This window comes from Polypterus senegalus, chromosome 7 (genome assembly GCF_016835505.1).
Source record: "Polypterus senegalus isolate Bchr_013 chromosome 7, ASM1683550v1, whole genome shotgun sequence".
Lineage (NCBI taxonomy): Eukaryota > Metazoa > Chordata > Cladistia > Polypteriformes > Polypteridae > Polypterus > Polypterus senegalus.
Genome location: NC_053160.1, coordinates 124,507,578 through 124,524,170, shown reverse-complemented (window position 1 = coordinate 124,524,170; position 16,593 = coordinate 124,507,578). Strand labels below are relative to the sequence as shown.

Here is a 16,593-nt window from a genome sequence, read left to right as displayed (position 1 = left end):
CAAGGATAACCCTGAAGGACTTGCAAATATCCACTACTGAGGTGGTAATATCTGTCCATAGGACCACTTTAAGCTGTACGCACCATTCAGTGTTAATCTAATATAGACATTCCCTAAGAGACTAGCAGCTACTGTAAAACTGCTGCAAAAAGGGGGCTTTACAAAGTATTGACTTTGAGGGGTGTAAACCTATGCACACTCTTGATTCGATTTTTTTTCCTTGTCTTAATTTTTGTTAGTGTCACAATAAAAATATATTGCACCTTTAAAGTGGTAGGTAAGCCACCAAAAAACATTTAATTCTAAGTTGTAATGTGAAAAACTAGGACATGCAGTGAGAGGGATGAATACTTTCACAAAGACCCTGTATTTGTCCTCTTTTTAACTTCAATTTCTCTAAACTTACATGAAGAAACGACTGCCTATCTGTATATACTGATTCTAGTCAGGTTCATTTTAAATTGCATGTTTGTTCTACAGATTTGTCTAAAGCCAGTGGTGCACTACACAACTTACAACTGGAGGGGATGGCAAACTTAGCGACTGTACTCGTTAGATCTTGTATCCTTGAGGATGTCCGATTCCCTGCAATCTGTACTCATGACAGGGGCTTGCCATGTGATACTCAGCATGTGGTATCTGATGGGTGTCTTAATCAAAAACTATTCACCTTTAGATGAACTACAGACTGTAGGCAATAAATCAGACACTAATTAGAATTTGTATGTGTATTTTTAGTATACAGTAATCCCTCGCTATATCGCGCTTTGACTTTCGCGGTTTCACTCTATCGCGGATTTTAAATGTAAGCACATCTAAATATATATCACAGATTTTTCGCTGGTTCGCGGATTTCTGCAGACAGTGGGTCTTTTAATTTATGCTACACGCTTCCTCAGTTTGTTTGCGCTGTTGATTTCATACAAGGGACGCTATTGGTGGATGGCTTAGAAGCTACCCAATCAGAGCATGTATTACATATTAACTAAAACTCCTCAATGCTATAAGATATGCATCCCGCGCGGAGCTTGATTGTTTGCTTGTCTCTGCCTCTCTCTCACCCTCTCTGACATTCTCTGCGCCTGACGGAGGGGCTGTGAGCAGAGGTGCTGTTTGCTTAAAAGATACTGACGCTCCTCTAAAAAAATGCTGCTTTATTGCGGTGCTCGGCATATTTAAAAGCACAAAAGCACACATATTGATTTTTTGATTGTTGCTTTAATCTCGCTCTCTCTCTCTGACGTTCTCTGCGCCTGACGGAGGAGATGTGAGCAGAGAGGCTGTTTGGACAGAGGCTGTTTGCTTAGAAGATACTAACGCTCCCGCGGCAAACTTAAAAGCACAAGTATTGATTTTTTGATTGTTTGCTTTTCTTTGCGAGCTCTCTCTCTCTCTCCCTCTGAAATTCTCTGCTCCTGAAGAGAAAAAGATCTATTTGCATTCTTTTAATTGTGGGAAAGAACTGTCATCTCTGTCTTGTCATAGAGGACAGTTTAAACTTTTGACTAAAGGATGTTATTTCATGTCTAGAGGGCTCTAATAATGTTAACAGTGTGGGAGAGTTTATAAGGGCTTAAAATATATAAAAATAACTACACAAACATATGGTTTCTACTTCGCGGATTTTCGTCTATCGCGGGGGGTTCTGGAACGCAACCCCTGCGATCGAGGAGGGATTACTGTACATCTATTAAATGTAAGAAGTGTGAAATGGGTTAGTAAACTGTACACACTGCAGTTATGCACACTTCAGTTATTCAGTTTGACATAATAGCTAAGGCTTTAGGCATTAAATCAATATGACTTTTTTGGAAGTCATCAAAATTTCCTGTCCTTTTTTTAAAGAATATATGAACACTTGTCCTGAAGCTTTGTGCTTGTGAAGATATTTGAAAAACAGTACTTTTGCCAAAGAAAAAAAAAAAAAAGTATTTTTTAAAAAATGTTTATTATGAAAAATCAGTTACAGCATCAATAAAAGAAATGACTAATACAAGAACTGACAGGGTGCATTACAGAAAACCATTTAAAAATGTACAATGTACAAATATGTTTACAGTAACAGGAGGTGGAAAGGTTCTTAACATCATATATTTAAAAATAAAAGTTCATAACAAAGGCTCATAACTTTGGATTAATACATACAAAATTTCACCAATGTAATATTCTGTAAACCCTGATTATTAAATATATAATATTTTCTCTTTATCCTTTTCAGGCGTGTTTCCATATAATGCACAAAGCACCTACTGTGATAGCAATGTCTGTCTGTCTGTCTGTCTATCCATCCATTTGCATGAAACAACTCATGCCCCAATAGACTAATTTTGTTGAAGCGTGACACATTTACTCTTCAAGGAAATTTGTTGCGACAATTTAATTTTCATTGAGATATTTCAAACAGATCATGTTATACACATTTTTAAAATTGCAAAATCTCTTATTATAAAGTATTGCTGAATTAGCCAACTTGTCTATCTTAAAACAGAAAAAAATTCTGTGTAATTTCAACTACAAATGAGTTTTACTGTTTCGATTTTACCTTGACAGCAGGTACACCAAATTGTATATTTTGCAGATTTTCCTATTTTTCACCTCCAGCATTTGGTGCTGATGGCAAACAGATTCTTAGTACAAATTAGTGAAACACTAGCAGGCTGCATACATAGGTAGGAAGTCACTGTCACTGGCTGCTCGTATGTGGAATGGCAATCCTAGGTTTGGCAAGACCAGCTGGGTGCATGCGAAATCTTTGCATCAGCAAGTTAATTCTGCTTTAAGTCTTCCCAAACCATTTGACCACAAGCACATCATTTAGTTAAATGCTCTTCCTAACCATTAAAGCTTATCTAGATATGACCGAAGTACGCTCTTTATAAACGTAAGCTGTAATGCCAACAGCAAATTAACATTTACTCAGTACTTTCCTTACATTAAACCAACCACACAGCTGCATAATTTGCAGATTATGATTCACTACTTCACTGTCAGTATAATTTACTAAGGTAGCCTGATGTCCCAGTGACAGGAACAGCCTGATTTCAGGCAATGCATTACAACAACAAATAACAGTATTATCAAAAGGCTATGGTTTTACCAGACTGCTCATCTAATAAAACATTGCTCTGCCGAAACAAGCATTGTAACAGTATACTCTATTTACAACTGTGTGCATGAAACTTCAAAATTGACCCGACCCCTATCCCCCCCAATACCACTCCACCACTCTTTATGTTATATACATATAACAGCACAGTCAACATTTCAACATGGAAAAGCATGATCAAAAACCTGCCTTAAATTTGAACAGCATCGCAAGGACAACCAAGCTTACTCTGATAAGCTGAAGGAACAATTGTCTGCATCACTTTGGAGAGATGTTAAAACAGGTCACTAACAACAAGAAACAAACATCAAACAGTTTTGTGGATTACAGTCTGGCTAAACAGTTAAATCAGTTTTACAACAAGTTTAGTCTTGCTGTGAAAAGGCACAAGGTGAAGACAGCACCGTGCCGCCATGTGAACCCAACAGGTGCTTGTTGTTGCTGTTCTTCTACGCAGAGGTGCCAATAAGTTAGCGATATCAGAAAGTCAAGTGCACCGCAGCAGGCCGTTTATTTTTTTTGTTCTGACTGACTGCCAAAATGGAAGATTAAGATTTTAAAAACTAAAGGAAAATGAGGAGGACTTTTACAAGAAAGTGACAAAGATTTTTGTGGAGGATAGGCGCATGGACTTCATTTACAAATAAAGGCAAGACCATAAATGGTTTTCAATTTTATAAAAAAATGGGATCAGAAAAAAAACCCAATATTTAAAAACTAAATTTTGACCTTAAATAAAATATTCTTTTGTTTTTCTTGTTAACCTTTTGTTGTTAACAGTCTCTATTAAAATAGATTAAAGCATCAGAAACAAAATCTTTTAAAAACAACTAAATATTTCAATTAAGGTCAAAATTGAAATCAGTTTTTTTTTTGTACACCACTCTATACTGTACTTTCATTTGTATTAAATGAGTATGAATTGTGAAACTGCAATGGCAAATTTAGAACACATGGAGAGTGAGGAGCAAATGTGCTCTCTCTCGCAGCTATATATTTTTGTTCTTTCTTAGCCAAATATGCGCGTTACCTGTGCGTGTAAAGAATGCTGATGTGAAAGGAAAAATAACCAATATTATGCATGCTGCCAAATGAATAGTGAATAAGCCACTATTTTGGGTTCATATATTTGTAAATTTCACTCTGAAGGAGTCACCAGCCATGAACCTCACCGCACGTCACTGTTTCAGGACTGGCAGCAGAAATCGTCAACATACAGTCTGCTGGCGCCAGTGGCCGAAGATCTCATCTGTGTACTGGCAATACAGGCGCTCGTCAAGTGAATATTTTCACTGTGTGGCTATCTGTGCAATGGACGTCACTGCAACATGAAGAAATCTCTTGAAATGCGTGCTTTTTAAAAGTTTAACAGTAACGTGCATGCACAGATTGGTTTCTTGGGTTGAAACATTTGATCTTGCTGACTACACTCATTAGGCCACTTTTTGATCATTGATAGTCAGGGTGTGTTTAACGGCATTATGAACTGTGAGTTTATTTTGTTGGCTGAAACACAAGTTGCACTGAAATATGTGTAGGCCACCATTTGTGGTCCTGCAACAGAAAAAAAAAAATTGTACTAATATTATGTAAAAAAGCCGAACTAAATAAAATAAGAACTAAAATTTTAAACACAGAACTAAATAAAGATTGTTGACTCCACTGAAAACTAGAACAAAATAAAAATAAAAATAAATTTTATAAAATAAAAACTAAACTACAATTAATATCAGAACTGAAATATAACTGGAATATGCAGTAGATGTCAAATACATGCTGCGTACTTGTGTGATGGTTAGTACTTCGGCCTCGTGCATCCAGTTTCATGTGTTGAAATCCTATAATTGGTTATTTGTGTGAAGTTTGCAAATTCTCTCTGCATCTACAGTACTATTCCTCTAGGTTCTCTAGTTTTCATCTGAATATTAATTAAAAAACTAAAAGAGTATTAATCAACTTAAACTAACTTGTAAAATACTTTATGTAAAGCAGATGTCATATTACGGGAGGTATGTTAGATTTGACACCCACAGTTGCTGAACTCATCACCATGTCAGTTTCAACAACTTAAAATGCTTGGGCTTGTCATGTTTACTGACTGAGTGGTGACCTTCTGACCTTCCATTTTTGTGACAGCCAATAGCGTTATGACTGATGGTGCCAGAACTGTACAGTATGAAGAGATAACTGGTACAGTGAATTCAGTCACAATCTCAACCCTTTCATTTCCTTTTTACACTGTGTTGAGGTATGTCAAATAAACAAAGAATCCAATAGACAAACTTGTCTTCTGTTTGTGAGGTCCAAAACAGCAGTGGTTCTTATTCTTTGTTGCTGCATTTTATGCACTGTACTTCTGAATGATCATTTATTGCTTGCCAACCACAGGGAATGCACAAACCAGTGTGTTTCTTCGTGCCGGTCCCATGCCTATATAAACAGGGAGGGTTACATCAGGAAGGGCATCCAGTGTAAAATTTTGCCAGATCACCATGCGGACAAGAAAACAGATTTCCATACCAGATCGGTCAAGTCCCGGGTTAACAACGACTGCCACCAGTACTGTTAGCCAACAGGGTGCTAGCAGAAATTGGGCTACTGTTGACCAAAGAAGGAAGATGATCTGCTGTGGCAACCCCTAATGGGAACAGCCGAAAGAAGAAGAAGAAGATCTAATGCACACAGAGGCCACCCCCACTAAAGACAAAATCAAACCCATTTGATTTTATGGGAGCAGATTACGGATTAGTTACAAGGAGTCACTGGGCATGGCACATTACACTAGTTGTTTTAAGGAAGTACCTATGACTTGCTAGGATCATATAAATGTAGGCTATGACTGAAAAACATTGGAAAAGTAAAGCAACGTGATGCAGCCAAAATATGTTCATGTCACATTTACTTATAGTTTTGGGGTTACTTTAATAACAAATGTAACAAAGTGCAGATTTTAAATTTATGTTATGTAATTATTCCTTCATATAAAATGACTTCCAATAAATGTTTAATTAAAACCTTCTTTTTCTACTTGCTGCCAAGCACTTACCTTTTAATGCCTCTACTGTTTTGGCCCTGCTGTTAGCTGCATGGTACCAGATGATTTCAGCTCCATCTACTTCCTGAATCTGCTTCAGTCTAATGAAATAGTTCAGTGTACAGCAAGAAGAATGGTCTAAAATCAAATAGACACAATGTCAAGTCTGTAACATTTCACAAATCAAAATAGTCAAGACATCTTATTGAATTCAGTAAAGTTCACCCTTTTCTGTTTGTCATTTAGAAATATGATTATTTTAAGTAATAAAGTTATGAATAACATGTTAACATTTTCAGTCACACAAAGATAAATCCAACTTTTTTTTGAGAAATGTAAAAGTTATAAAGGTATATATTACAGGAGAGGTATATGTAAACGTGGGTTAGTTTCCATCTAAATAGTAGATGGTACTTAAAAGTAAATGTTAAGTTTTCTGGAAGAAGAGAGAAGCCATAGTCTTAATGTGTTGTTCTAATTGGCCAAAATAATTATAACCACTGGAAATAGTGTTAGCTTAATAGATTTGAAATAAATAAATATTTGGCTAGAACAAGTCTATGAATAACTATGCGCATATGTACAACGTGCACATCGATACCCTGTAAAAGCGGCAGGCACTGAATATACCAATTCAGTATGTGCCTTCGTGCTTCCCATAAAACAGCTGGCAGGATCCAAAAATATAAAGGAAAAACAAAGTCCTCTCTGCTGTAAACAGAATTACTAAATTTAAGAAACGGCACGATGCGAGTTACTCAGTATACATATCACATCTTGAATTTCCTCGCGTTATTCAATTATGTTACTATAATTACCATCTTTTTTGTGAACTCATGCACAAAATAGTTCGTTTGGCTAAATTACAGATTTATTTTCCGTACTTTTTTCTCAGTATGGTCAAAGGAAACAGAGCAGCGAGTGAACTAGATCCAAAAGTCTTTCACCGGGACTGGATATTTTACAGTGAAATTCATTGACAATACTCAAGCTGAGACAGCCGTCACAGAACATAACTTTCTCCCTGAAGGAAAAACGTCTGCAATACTTTTAAAATTCTTTGTTACCCCATACCCGCTTGCTGAAAACTCTCCATCGTCCTCAAAAATTAAACGAAAAATAAACCAGTTTTTGATCTTTACATTCCTTTTAAGCAGTAATAAAGCCTAACGCCTTGCAAGAATTGCTTTAGATTTATAAACGTCCAATGGTTTTCCGGGAATGACGCGTTCAATGTCGTCATATACGTACGACGCGACCCTACAACGGTGCAGATCTAGATATTGAACCAACACCTCCAGAACACTTGGTGGCAGAATAACACCGTAGGCTGGAAATTGTTTGACGAATTTCAAACATGCTGTACTACTCTTCTTTTTCTCTTCGGAACTAATTTGGCGACGGATTGTATGAGGCGCAAGATTGCAAAAGGGCTGCAATTAATGTATTTGGACACGTCTGTTCATTGGAAAATGTGAGTATTGTTTTGGAAAATGCATTTTTATCGTAGAATACGTTTGTGGGAAAACTGATTGTATGCAATATGGGTTTTAATTGCCGGCGCGGAAATGAAAATGTGAGCGTTTACCAAAAGCGCTACACTTATGTTTTTGAATGGTTAGGTATTATATTAACTTAATAATAATAATAATAATAAGGAGCTAGTCTAAGAATGTTCCCAAATTGCCCAAAAAATACTTGATACCAAGTAGAAGAGAAAGTCCTTGGCTATAACTGCTGCATGTTGGAATAGCATTTACAGTACTGTGCTATTTTCTCTTAATTAACAAGTGAATACCTGTTTCTCATATAATATGACAGCTAATGTCAAGTAGTAATGCAGAACAGTGTCTGATATGGTATGGAAGAGCAAGTGCTCGGGTATTAACAGTGTATGGTTGAAAAAAAATGAGTGCGTCACTCTGATAAATACAAAATCAATTCAGAAATCATTTAAGTAGCTTTATATAATTGTAACTGATATGCTATCTTTGGTGAGCTCTTTCCCATTATACCCAAAATTGTTAGTATCGCATGGAACAGAAATTATTTGACTATTACCATTGCAAATTTAAGAAAATGTAAACTAAAACTATTCTGGTAAGTGCAAATTTCTTAATGTATTTCAGTGACTTTATAGGATTATGGCAGAGAGAGCATTTTTTCCCATAATGCCCAAAAAGGTCATAAGCAGAAAAACAAGTAATGTGTTATTATCAAACATACGCTGTGCTGAACACATTGCGGAATATGTGCCAGGAAGACACTGGTTTCAGTTCAGACCTGTCTTAAGAAGCAATGTTCCTAGCAGAGCTTAAGGCCCTCTGTGATGGGGCACTGGTTGCAGAAATGCAGTAAGAGTTCCAGGCTAGCCTGGCAACATGTGGAAAATGAAGGGTTTGCATCACAGTCTGCAGATAGCTACACAGCTCCACTTGAATAGTCTCCTCACTTAAGAGAGATGCTGTATCTAACTCTGCATTTCCCTACCTTTTTATTATGGGTATAGGTTCAGAAGCTGCTGTAGTTTCTGTGGAAGTGAATAATGTAGACACTTTGTTAGTTGCTCATTTAATAATAATTTGATCTCTTTTGATTATCTAGCTTTTATGTCATTTTCTATTTCATTCTTGATGAAAAAATTGGGGTTTAAGAAGAGAAGCCATGTTCAGGAGGTCCTTTGTGACAGGATCAGAATATTTTTTATCTGAACAGGTCAAAATCGTTTTTTTTAATGTCTCTTGCAAGTTGTATGCCATCTATGTAATCCTATACAATGGTTTAATTGAAAGGATGGAGTACTGGTTTAAGATACAACACATTAACATAATGTTCATATGACAAGAGAGACAGGGGTGGCAGCATGCACTGTTACAGCACGTTGCTGCACAAACCACACAATGGACCACATCAGGATCCCAAATTTGGACCCGAACGCAGCCTTGCAGTTGGCAACACCTCAGCACCACACTAATTGGAATGGAGTGGAACAGTGTGAGGTTTTTTTCACAGTGGCTGAAGTGCCAATCCTGCCACCAGCCCTCTAGTTTTCCTTGCAAGTTGGAGGACCTGCTTGTAGGATTGGATGCAGGTTAATGTCATACCCAGGTTTTAGCATTTGCAGGTTAAATGCCTTCCTCAAGGGCCCAGCAGAGTGGAATCACATTTACCAACACGGGTCCCTAGCTTCAAAGCCATATGACAAGGCATCCTTGATTTCCTGCAGAGGGCTCAATAAATATATTAACTGCTTCTAATACATCCATGTCTTGCTAATCTAGCAGCAAGCAACATTTTTTTTTTGTCCGCTTCTAACTGACTTATTGCCTTCTCCTGCTTTATCAATCTTTCAGTCATTTTCAAGATCCCCATCTAGTAGGTATTTCTCTGTTTTCAGCTAGTAATTTAGTTAGCCCAGGTCAAGTCTATCTTCCTTTTCCAGGAGTAGGAAAAGGCACAACAATTTTTTTTACAAATGTTTATTGCACTTTCTACACAGGGATCTTTGACACTTCTCTCTATGAAAAGCAATAAACAAGATGTTTTATAGAGCTTATAAATGTTTTTATTATATTACAGTGTTCTCCCTAGCATCTTTTAGCCGGGTGCTCTGCTGCAGATCTACAGGCACAGGCAGATCTAATGATCTGAAGAGATGGCACGGTGCGAGCGGACTGGTGGGCAAATATTTTAGAAGCAGGATCGTATGTGGTGAGGGGAGAGGCGCCGGGCGGGATGTTGCCGATCACTGGATGAACAAGCTAATAGCGGGGAACGAGGTGGAGCGGAGTTCACAAACAAAGAGTATAGGGAGGTCGGCTTTCAAGAGGCAGCTGTACATGGTAATACTGGGGGCGGTGCAGCTTAATAGAGTAGTAAGGAGTATGGTGAGGTGGGCGGGTGAGAGGGGGCCGTACATGCTAATAGCGGGAGTGGAGCAGCATATCACAAGCAAAGAGGATGTGGAGGTGGGCGGGCGAGAGGAGGACTGAGAAAATAAAAAAGTTTAGTGGAACCAGCCTGTCAGATATCAGAAAAAGGGCGTCAGGAAGTGACGTCTCTGTTGTCAGTGTCAGTGCAGTTTGTGTAGTGCTGCTAAGCGTAGTATTAGATAGATAGATAGATACTTTATTAATCCCAAGGGGAAATTCACTTACTCCAGCAGCAGCATACTGATAAAAAACAATATTAAATTAATTGAAGTGTGATAAAAATGCAGCTAAAACAGACAATAACTTTGTATAATGTTAACGTACACCCCCCCTGGGTGGAATTGAAGAGTTGCATAGTGTGGGGGAGGAACGATCTCCTCAGTCTGTCAGTGGAGCAGGGCAGTGACTGCAGTCTGTCACTGAAGCTGCTCCTCTGTCTGGAGATGATACTGTTCTTATTCTGCTTTGAAGTCGAGTCCTACCAGCATAAAAATTTTGTTATGTGCATGCATAATGACAGTAAAATTTCTATACTTGTTCAGTACATAGCAAACCAATATATATACGGTTGTTTAAGAATTAGGTGTGTTCTGTGTGCAAAACTTTTTGCAGCACTCACTGTGCTTCCTGTTAAAGTGACTCTCTCTGCTGTTTTTATATTTGCTCATATTGAGAGTTTTGTTAAAGTGACGCCATCTGCCGTTCTTATATTTGCTCATATTTGGACCTGCGTGCATAGTGCATAAAGTGTGCGGAAACCCTTGCAGCACACACTGTGTTCTGAGCAAAAGTTTTGTCACTGAATTGCTGAGGATTTGGTTAAAGTGACCAATCTGCCATTCGTTTTTTTGTTCATATCTTGCCCTGCTGTAGTGCAAGTGTGCATTGAATATCAAACAGGCTCCCACTTTTCCACACAAAAGTCTTATTCATAGGTACAGTGATACCAGTTTAATTCGTTCCGTGACCGAGCTTGTAAGTCAAAATGCTCATATCTCAAATGAATTTTCCCCATTGAAATTAATTGAAATGAGATTAATTCGTGCCAGCCCCCAAAAAACCACCCCAATTTTTTGTTAAATGTTTTCAACATAAGAAAAATATATTTATAATGAACAAATGTTGTATACTGTACAAACAAAATAAAACCTAATACATAAAAGAGAATCTAAAGAAATAAACAGATGTTGGCGAAGCCAATTAGCGTATTGTAATGTTTCTTCCTTTTACAGTGGAACCTCGGTTCACGACCATAATTCGTTCCAGAACTTTGGTCGTGAACCGAAGCAGTTTTCCCCCATAGGATTGTATGTAAATACAATTAATCCGTTCCAGACCGTACAAACTGTATGTAAATATATGTAAAGATTAAGCGCAAATATAGTTAATTACACCATAGAATGCACAGTGTAATAGTAAACTAATGTAAAAACATTGAATAACACTGACCCAAATCACCCAGGATCCCTGCTCAGCTACACGAGCAGGCTCGCTCGCGCTCTCTCTCTCTCTCTCTCTGTAGCACACACACACACACACTACCCCTTCCCTTCCCTGTCAGCAGCATGGGCTTGCTCTCTCTCTCTCTCTCTCTGCGCTTGCTCGCTCGTGCTCTCTAATCTCTCTGTAGCATACCCAAAACCCCCCGTCAGCAGCACGTGCAGCACTTTTTTTAAAATGAGTTTTAAGCACAGCGGGGAAAAAAAAGGAACATTAGAACAAATCCGAAGTGTATTTAAAAACCGACCACAAGCAACCAAAAAAGTAACAAGATCAGGCTATTTTAGCCTTAGATTCCGATCGCTGTAAACACTTTTTATAAAATGAGTTTTAAGCACAGGGAAAAAAAGGAACATTAGAACAAATCCGAAGTTTATTTAAAAACCAACCACAAGCAACCAAAAAAGTAACAAGATCATGCTATTTTAGCCTTACAGCCTGATCGCTGTAAACACTTTTTTGAAAATTAGTTTTAAGCACAGCGGAAAAAAGGGAACATTTGAAAAAAGAGAAAAGTAACATTGCAACTAATCACGCTACGAACTGAAAAATTAACTTTTGAAAAATCCGTAATACAAAAACCACCAAGAAAACGAACCTTGCATGAGTCAAGTTCTGGCATGAAGTGTTTTCCTTCAGGGGTTTTCTCTCTTGTGATTTCTTGGGTTTCTGGTGTTTTTAGCTGTTTAGCTGGTGGGAGCAAAAGCCTCATGCATAAATAAATTAAGATTTTGTACAAATAATGTTTTTCATTTTTCTTCCTTGATGGATTCTGCCACCCCCAGCAACAGTTGCTCGCACCCCAAAGAGTGTGTGTGTATATATGTGTGTGTATATATATATATATATATATATATATATATATATATATATACACACACACACACACACAAGAAAGGACACACTGTCATTGATCTATAAGCATACTAAATCAACTGGACATACATTTAATTTGGAAGATGTACAAGTAAAATTTTAGGCCAATAATAAAAGTACTAGAGAGCTGGCTGAATCCTGGTTATCAAATGAGAACGCCATCAACAGACACTTGGACATAAATCCAGCATATACAAACTTAAGAAGAACTTATTCTTAATAAACAAGACTTTATGTATGTATGTATGTATGTATGCATGTATATATTACATATATATATATATATATATATATATATATATATATATATATATATATATATATATATATGTATGTGTGTGTGTATATGTATATATATATATATATATGTGCGGACCTGCTGACACCAGGACGGGCAGGGAACCTGCGGCGGAGGACCCATACAGGCAAGTCGTGGGCTGTTGATAGGGGGGGCGGAGCGCTGCCGGTAGGGAGAACGACAGGATGCTTGGGGCAAGTATCCAGGCAGTGCTTCTGGCCCTCCCTTTGCTTATTTTACGGATTCGAAGCCCCGACGAGCCCTGGATCCGACGTCGTTTGTGACCTGCCCTCCTGGAACAGGCCGCTCCGTGGGTGGGCTCCGCGCCGGGAGGCTGATGGCGCCCCAGCTGGCGGGGACGGTGGAGACAGGAGCGGTGCGGACCAGAGGGGCACATTGGCGCCGGAGGGGGTGCCGAAGACGGATGTCCCAGGGTGCCGTGTAGGACCCTCTCTGGGGACGTGCTGCCCTTTCGGGAAGTGCTGCTCGGACCCACGTGTCTTCGCTTGCGGTGGGGCACTGTGGCACCCGGCCTGATGCCCAGGAGGACCAGAGGAGGGGGAAGACTTTGGGAGACACCCAGAGAGCTGCCGAGAGGACAGCTGGCACTTCCGCCACGCTGGGGCGTGGCCAAGGGAGGAATGCCGGGAACACCTGGTGCTCATCCGGGAGCTGTATATAAGGGGCCGCCTCCCTCCAGTCATTGGCGGATGTCGGGTGAAAGTGGACAGAGCTGGAGTGAGGACTGGAGGCGGCCAGGAGAGAAAGGCAAAAGGACTGTGTGGCCTGGACTTTGGGGGATCGGTGCTGGAGGCACTGGGGTGTGACTGTACGGTAAACTTGTACATATTAGTGTAAATAAACGGTGTGTTGGGTGAAACAAAGATGTCCGTCTGTCTGTGTCCGGGCCAGTGTTCACTATGTATCTGTATACATATGTGTGTGTTTGTATATATATACTAGCAGAATACCCGCGCTTCGCAGCGAAGAAGTAGTGTGTTAAAGAAGGTACGAAAAAGAAAAGGAAAAATTTTAAAAATAACGTAACATGGTTGTTAATGTAATTGTTTTGTCATTGATATGAGTGTTGTTCTCATATCTATCTATCTATCTATCCGCGCTTGGCAGCGGAGAAGTAGTGTGTTAAAGAAGAAAAGAGAAAGAAAAGGAAACATTTTAAAAATAATGTAACATGATTGTCAAAGTAGTAGTTGTTTTGTGTATTTGGCGGCAGCGTCACAAAGTTGTTTTCGTCTAGCTGCATCAGAAAATGTACCACAACGTCTGACACGCCTCCTTTTACTGTTTTCTCACAGCTTGATTGCTGCTGTCATATATATATATACACACACACACACACACACACACACACACACACACATACATATACACATACATATACTTGTGTGTATGCTTGTATGTGTCTATATGTGTGTGTATAGGTTTGGTCACTGAGTGCAAGGGAAAAATAATAAATTATAGTCTAAGTTATTAAACAGTAAAACATTAACGTTTTAAGAAGTACAGGTACATTGAAATTACATTTTCTATGTGAACGTTCAAATTTGTGCCTCTGGTAATGTGCCTTACCGGCATTTAAAGAAAATTAGTTTTGTGTCCTCTGCAGTGTTAAGAGAGAAAGGCTTTGGTTTGGGATAAAAGGAAAAAGGTGTAAAGAAAGGAAAGTTGCCTTTTCTTTTATATAGTATAGAGAGATGTGTTCGCTGACGTTATGATCGCCTTTTGGGGACAGTCGCGGTGGGTCTTGTGTAGACTGGTGAGACGCCCCGCCATTAATCGGCTGTGATGGCACTGTCAGTCCTGCACTCGTGTGCGTGTCTTCATAATTCGAGGTGAGGACCTGATAATCATATACGTGCAAAAGAAAGTGTGAATCGCCTTAATATTATTTTGCCGTGGTGTAGAAAAGGGGTCCCGTGTTTGCACTTGTCTGGGCTATAGCGCAGGGGGAGGATGAAAAAAATTAAAAGTGCTCACTTTGACTTAAGGCAGAAGCGCAGTCAGCGCCTCAAAGGCGGCACAGCTATGCGCTGCGCTGGCTGCTCGACTTTTGCTGGGCAGGAGACCCCAGTTTGCAGACACGCTCATGATATCAAAAGTCTCAGCGCTTTTGAGGTCATTCATATATATATATATATATATATATATATATATATATATACAAAATACCCGCTACCGCAGCGAGAAGTAGTGTGTTAAAGAAGTAATGAAAAGAAAAGGAAACATTTTAATAATAACGTAACATGATTGACATTGTCATGAGTGTTGCTGTCATATATATGCCTGCCTAAATAAGTCACCCTCGCTTTGCTCTTACTTTTTACCGCTCATTTAATCATGGCTAGTGGCGGAAAAATTATAAAATGGAAGGAGGATGGCTTTACCAAAACAATTATTGATGGCTTAATCGATTATTCATAAAGCTTGAATTGGTGATCTGTTTTTCTGTGTTAACCTCATATTTTTTCATACTTCTTCTCAAACTAAGGTGGTGCGAGGGTAAAATGAATCGGATGCGCTGATCAATGTAATCCGTGTACCAGGAAATCATGCATTGACAAAAGCTCCCTTTGCTTGTAATGCAAAGTGTGATTAAATGCATTATTTTTAAGCGTTATGGAGCACATGCATCAAGCTTCTCAGCTGTGCTTGTGCTAAGAAAAGGAAAGATTTTAAAAATAACGTAACACGATTGTCAATGTGACCTTTTGTAAGTAGTGCCTGGAGGATTCAGTGTGTAGAAACTCTAGAGACAGCGTGTGTATTAACTTGTGGATTTTTCTGTGAGTATTTGGTGGCAGTCTGACGAAGTTGCTTCAGAAGACAGCGTTAGCCGCGGAGCTCAGCTCAGAGCAAAATGAGGTGGGAGGAGCGATGATGACGTGACTCCCCCACCCGCCTTAACTGTCAATCCCCCACAAACACAGTCTCTGAATTTGCATAAGCACACCCCTTCACCTACAATTTTAACTTAGTTACAAAGTGATCAAAACTCGCTTATATCCCGTCCTCTCATTAAACTTGTATCCCGCATTACCTGTGGGTATGTGAAACGCCAGCGGTAGCCTGTCTATGAACTTAATTTAAAGTTTAGGTTTACACCTTGCTTTCTTTCCGAGCTGGCAACACTCATGAATATGGTAGTATATGTCACTTGCTCACTTCTTATTGTTTCGCTGCCTTCTCAATTATAAAATGCATGTTTTCTTAAGCGCTTTTGGAGGTCTTCCTGGTTTTTACGCACTGCGCTGACAGTCAGTTCACGTGATTACGTGGGAGGCGTGATGATGTCACACAAACTCCGCCCCACGTCATTCCAGCTCAACTCCATTACAGTTAATGGAGAAAAATACCTTCCAGTTATGACCATTAGGCGTAGAATTTCGAAATGAAACCTGCCCAACTTATGTAAGTAAGCTGTAAGGAATGAGCCTGCCAAATTTCAGCCTTCTACCTACACGGGAAGTTGGAGAATTAGTAAGTGAGTGAGTGAGTGAGTGAGGGCTTTGCCTTTTATTAGTATAGATATGTATATGTACAGTATGTATGTATATGTATATGTATGTATGTATGTATGTATGTATGTGTATATATATATATATATATTTATATATATATATATATAATAATCTATGCTAATAAAAGGCAAAGCCCTCACTCACTCATTGACTCACTCACTCACTGACTCATCACTAATTCTCCAACTTCCCGTGTGGGTGGAAGGCTGAAATTTGGCAGGTTCATTCCTTACAGCTTCCTTACAAAAGTTGGGCAGGTTTTATATCGAAATTCTACGCGTAATGGTCATAACTGGAAGCAGTTTTCT

General features: G+C 38.9%; 2 protein-coding genes across 11 annotated transcripts in view; one reads left to right on the top strand and one right to left on the bottom strand.

Moving 5' to 3' along the window:
• The window catches only part of fam151b (family with sequence similarity 151 member B), a 56,186-nt gene extending 48,816 nt beyond the window's left edge, over positions 1-7,370 (bottom strand). For 8 of the 9 annotated variants that reach the window (XR_005634377.1, XR_005634378.1, XR_005634379.1 and 5 more), the window contains exons 1-2: positions 7,215-7,370; positions 6,153-6,278 (exon numbers count right to left, since the gene is read on the bottom strand). Coding sequence is in view for 4 of the 9 variants with exons in the window: in XM_039759251.1 (XP_039615185.1) it covers positions 6,153-6,278; positions 7,215-7,236 (148 nt within the window). In the remaining 5 variants the exon portion in view is untranslated. Of the gene's footprint in view, positions 1-6,152; positions 6,279-7,207 lie in introns of all 9 variants that reach the window. The other variant, XM_039759255.1, reaches the window with a different exon arrangement.
• Positions 7,371-7,456: 86 nt separating this feature from the next.
• The window catches only part of gtf2h2 (general transcription factor IIH, polypeptide 2), a 102,447-nt gene continuing 93,310 nt past the window's right edge, over positions 7,457-16,593 (top strand). For both annotated transcript variants that reach the window (XR_005634376.1, XM_039759250.1), the window contains exon 1: positions 7,457-7,614. The gene's annotated coding sequence lies outside the window, so the exon portion shown is untranslated. The remainder of the gene's footprint in view (positions 7,615-16,593) is intronic.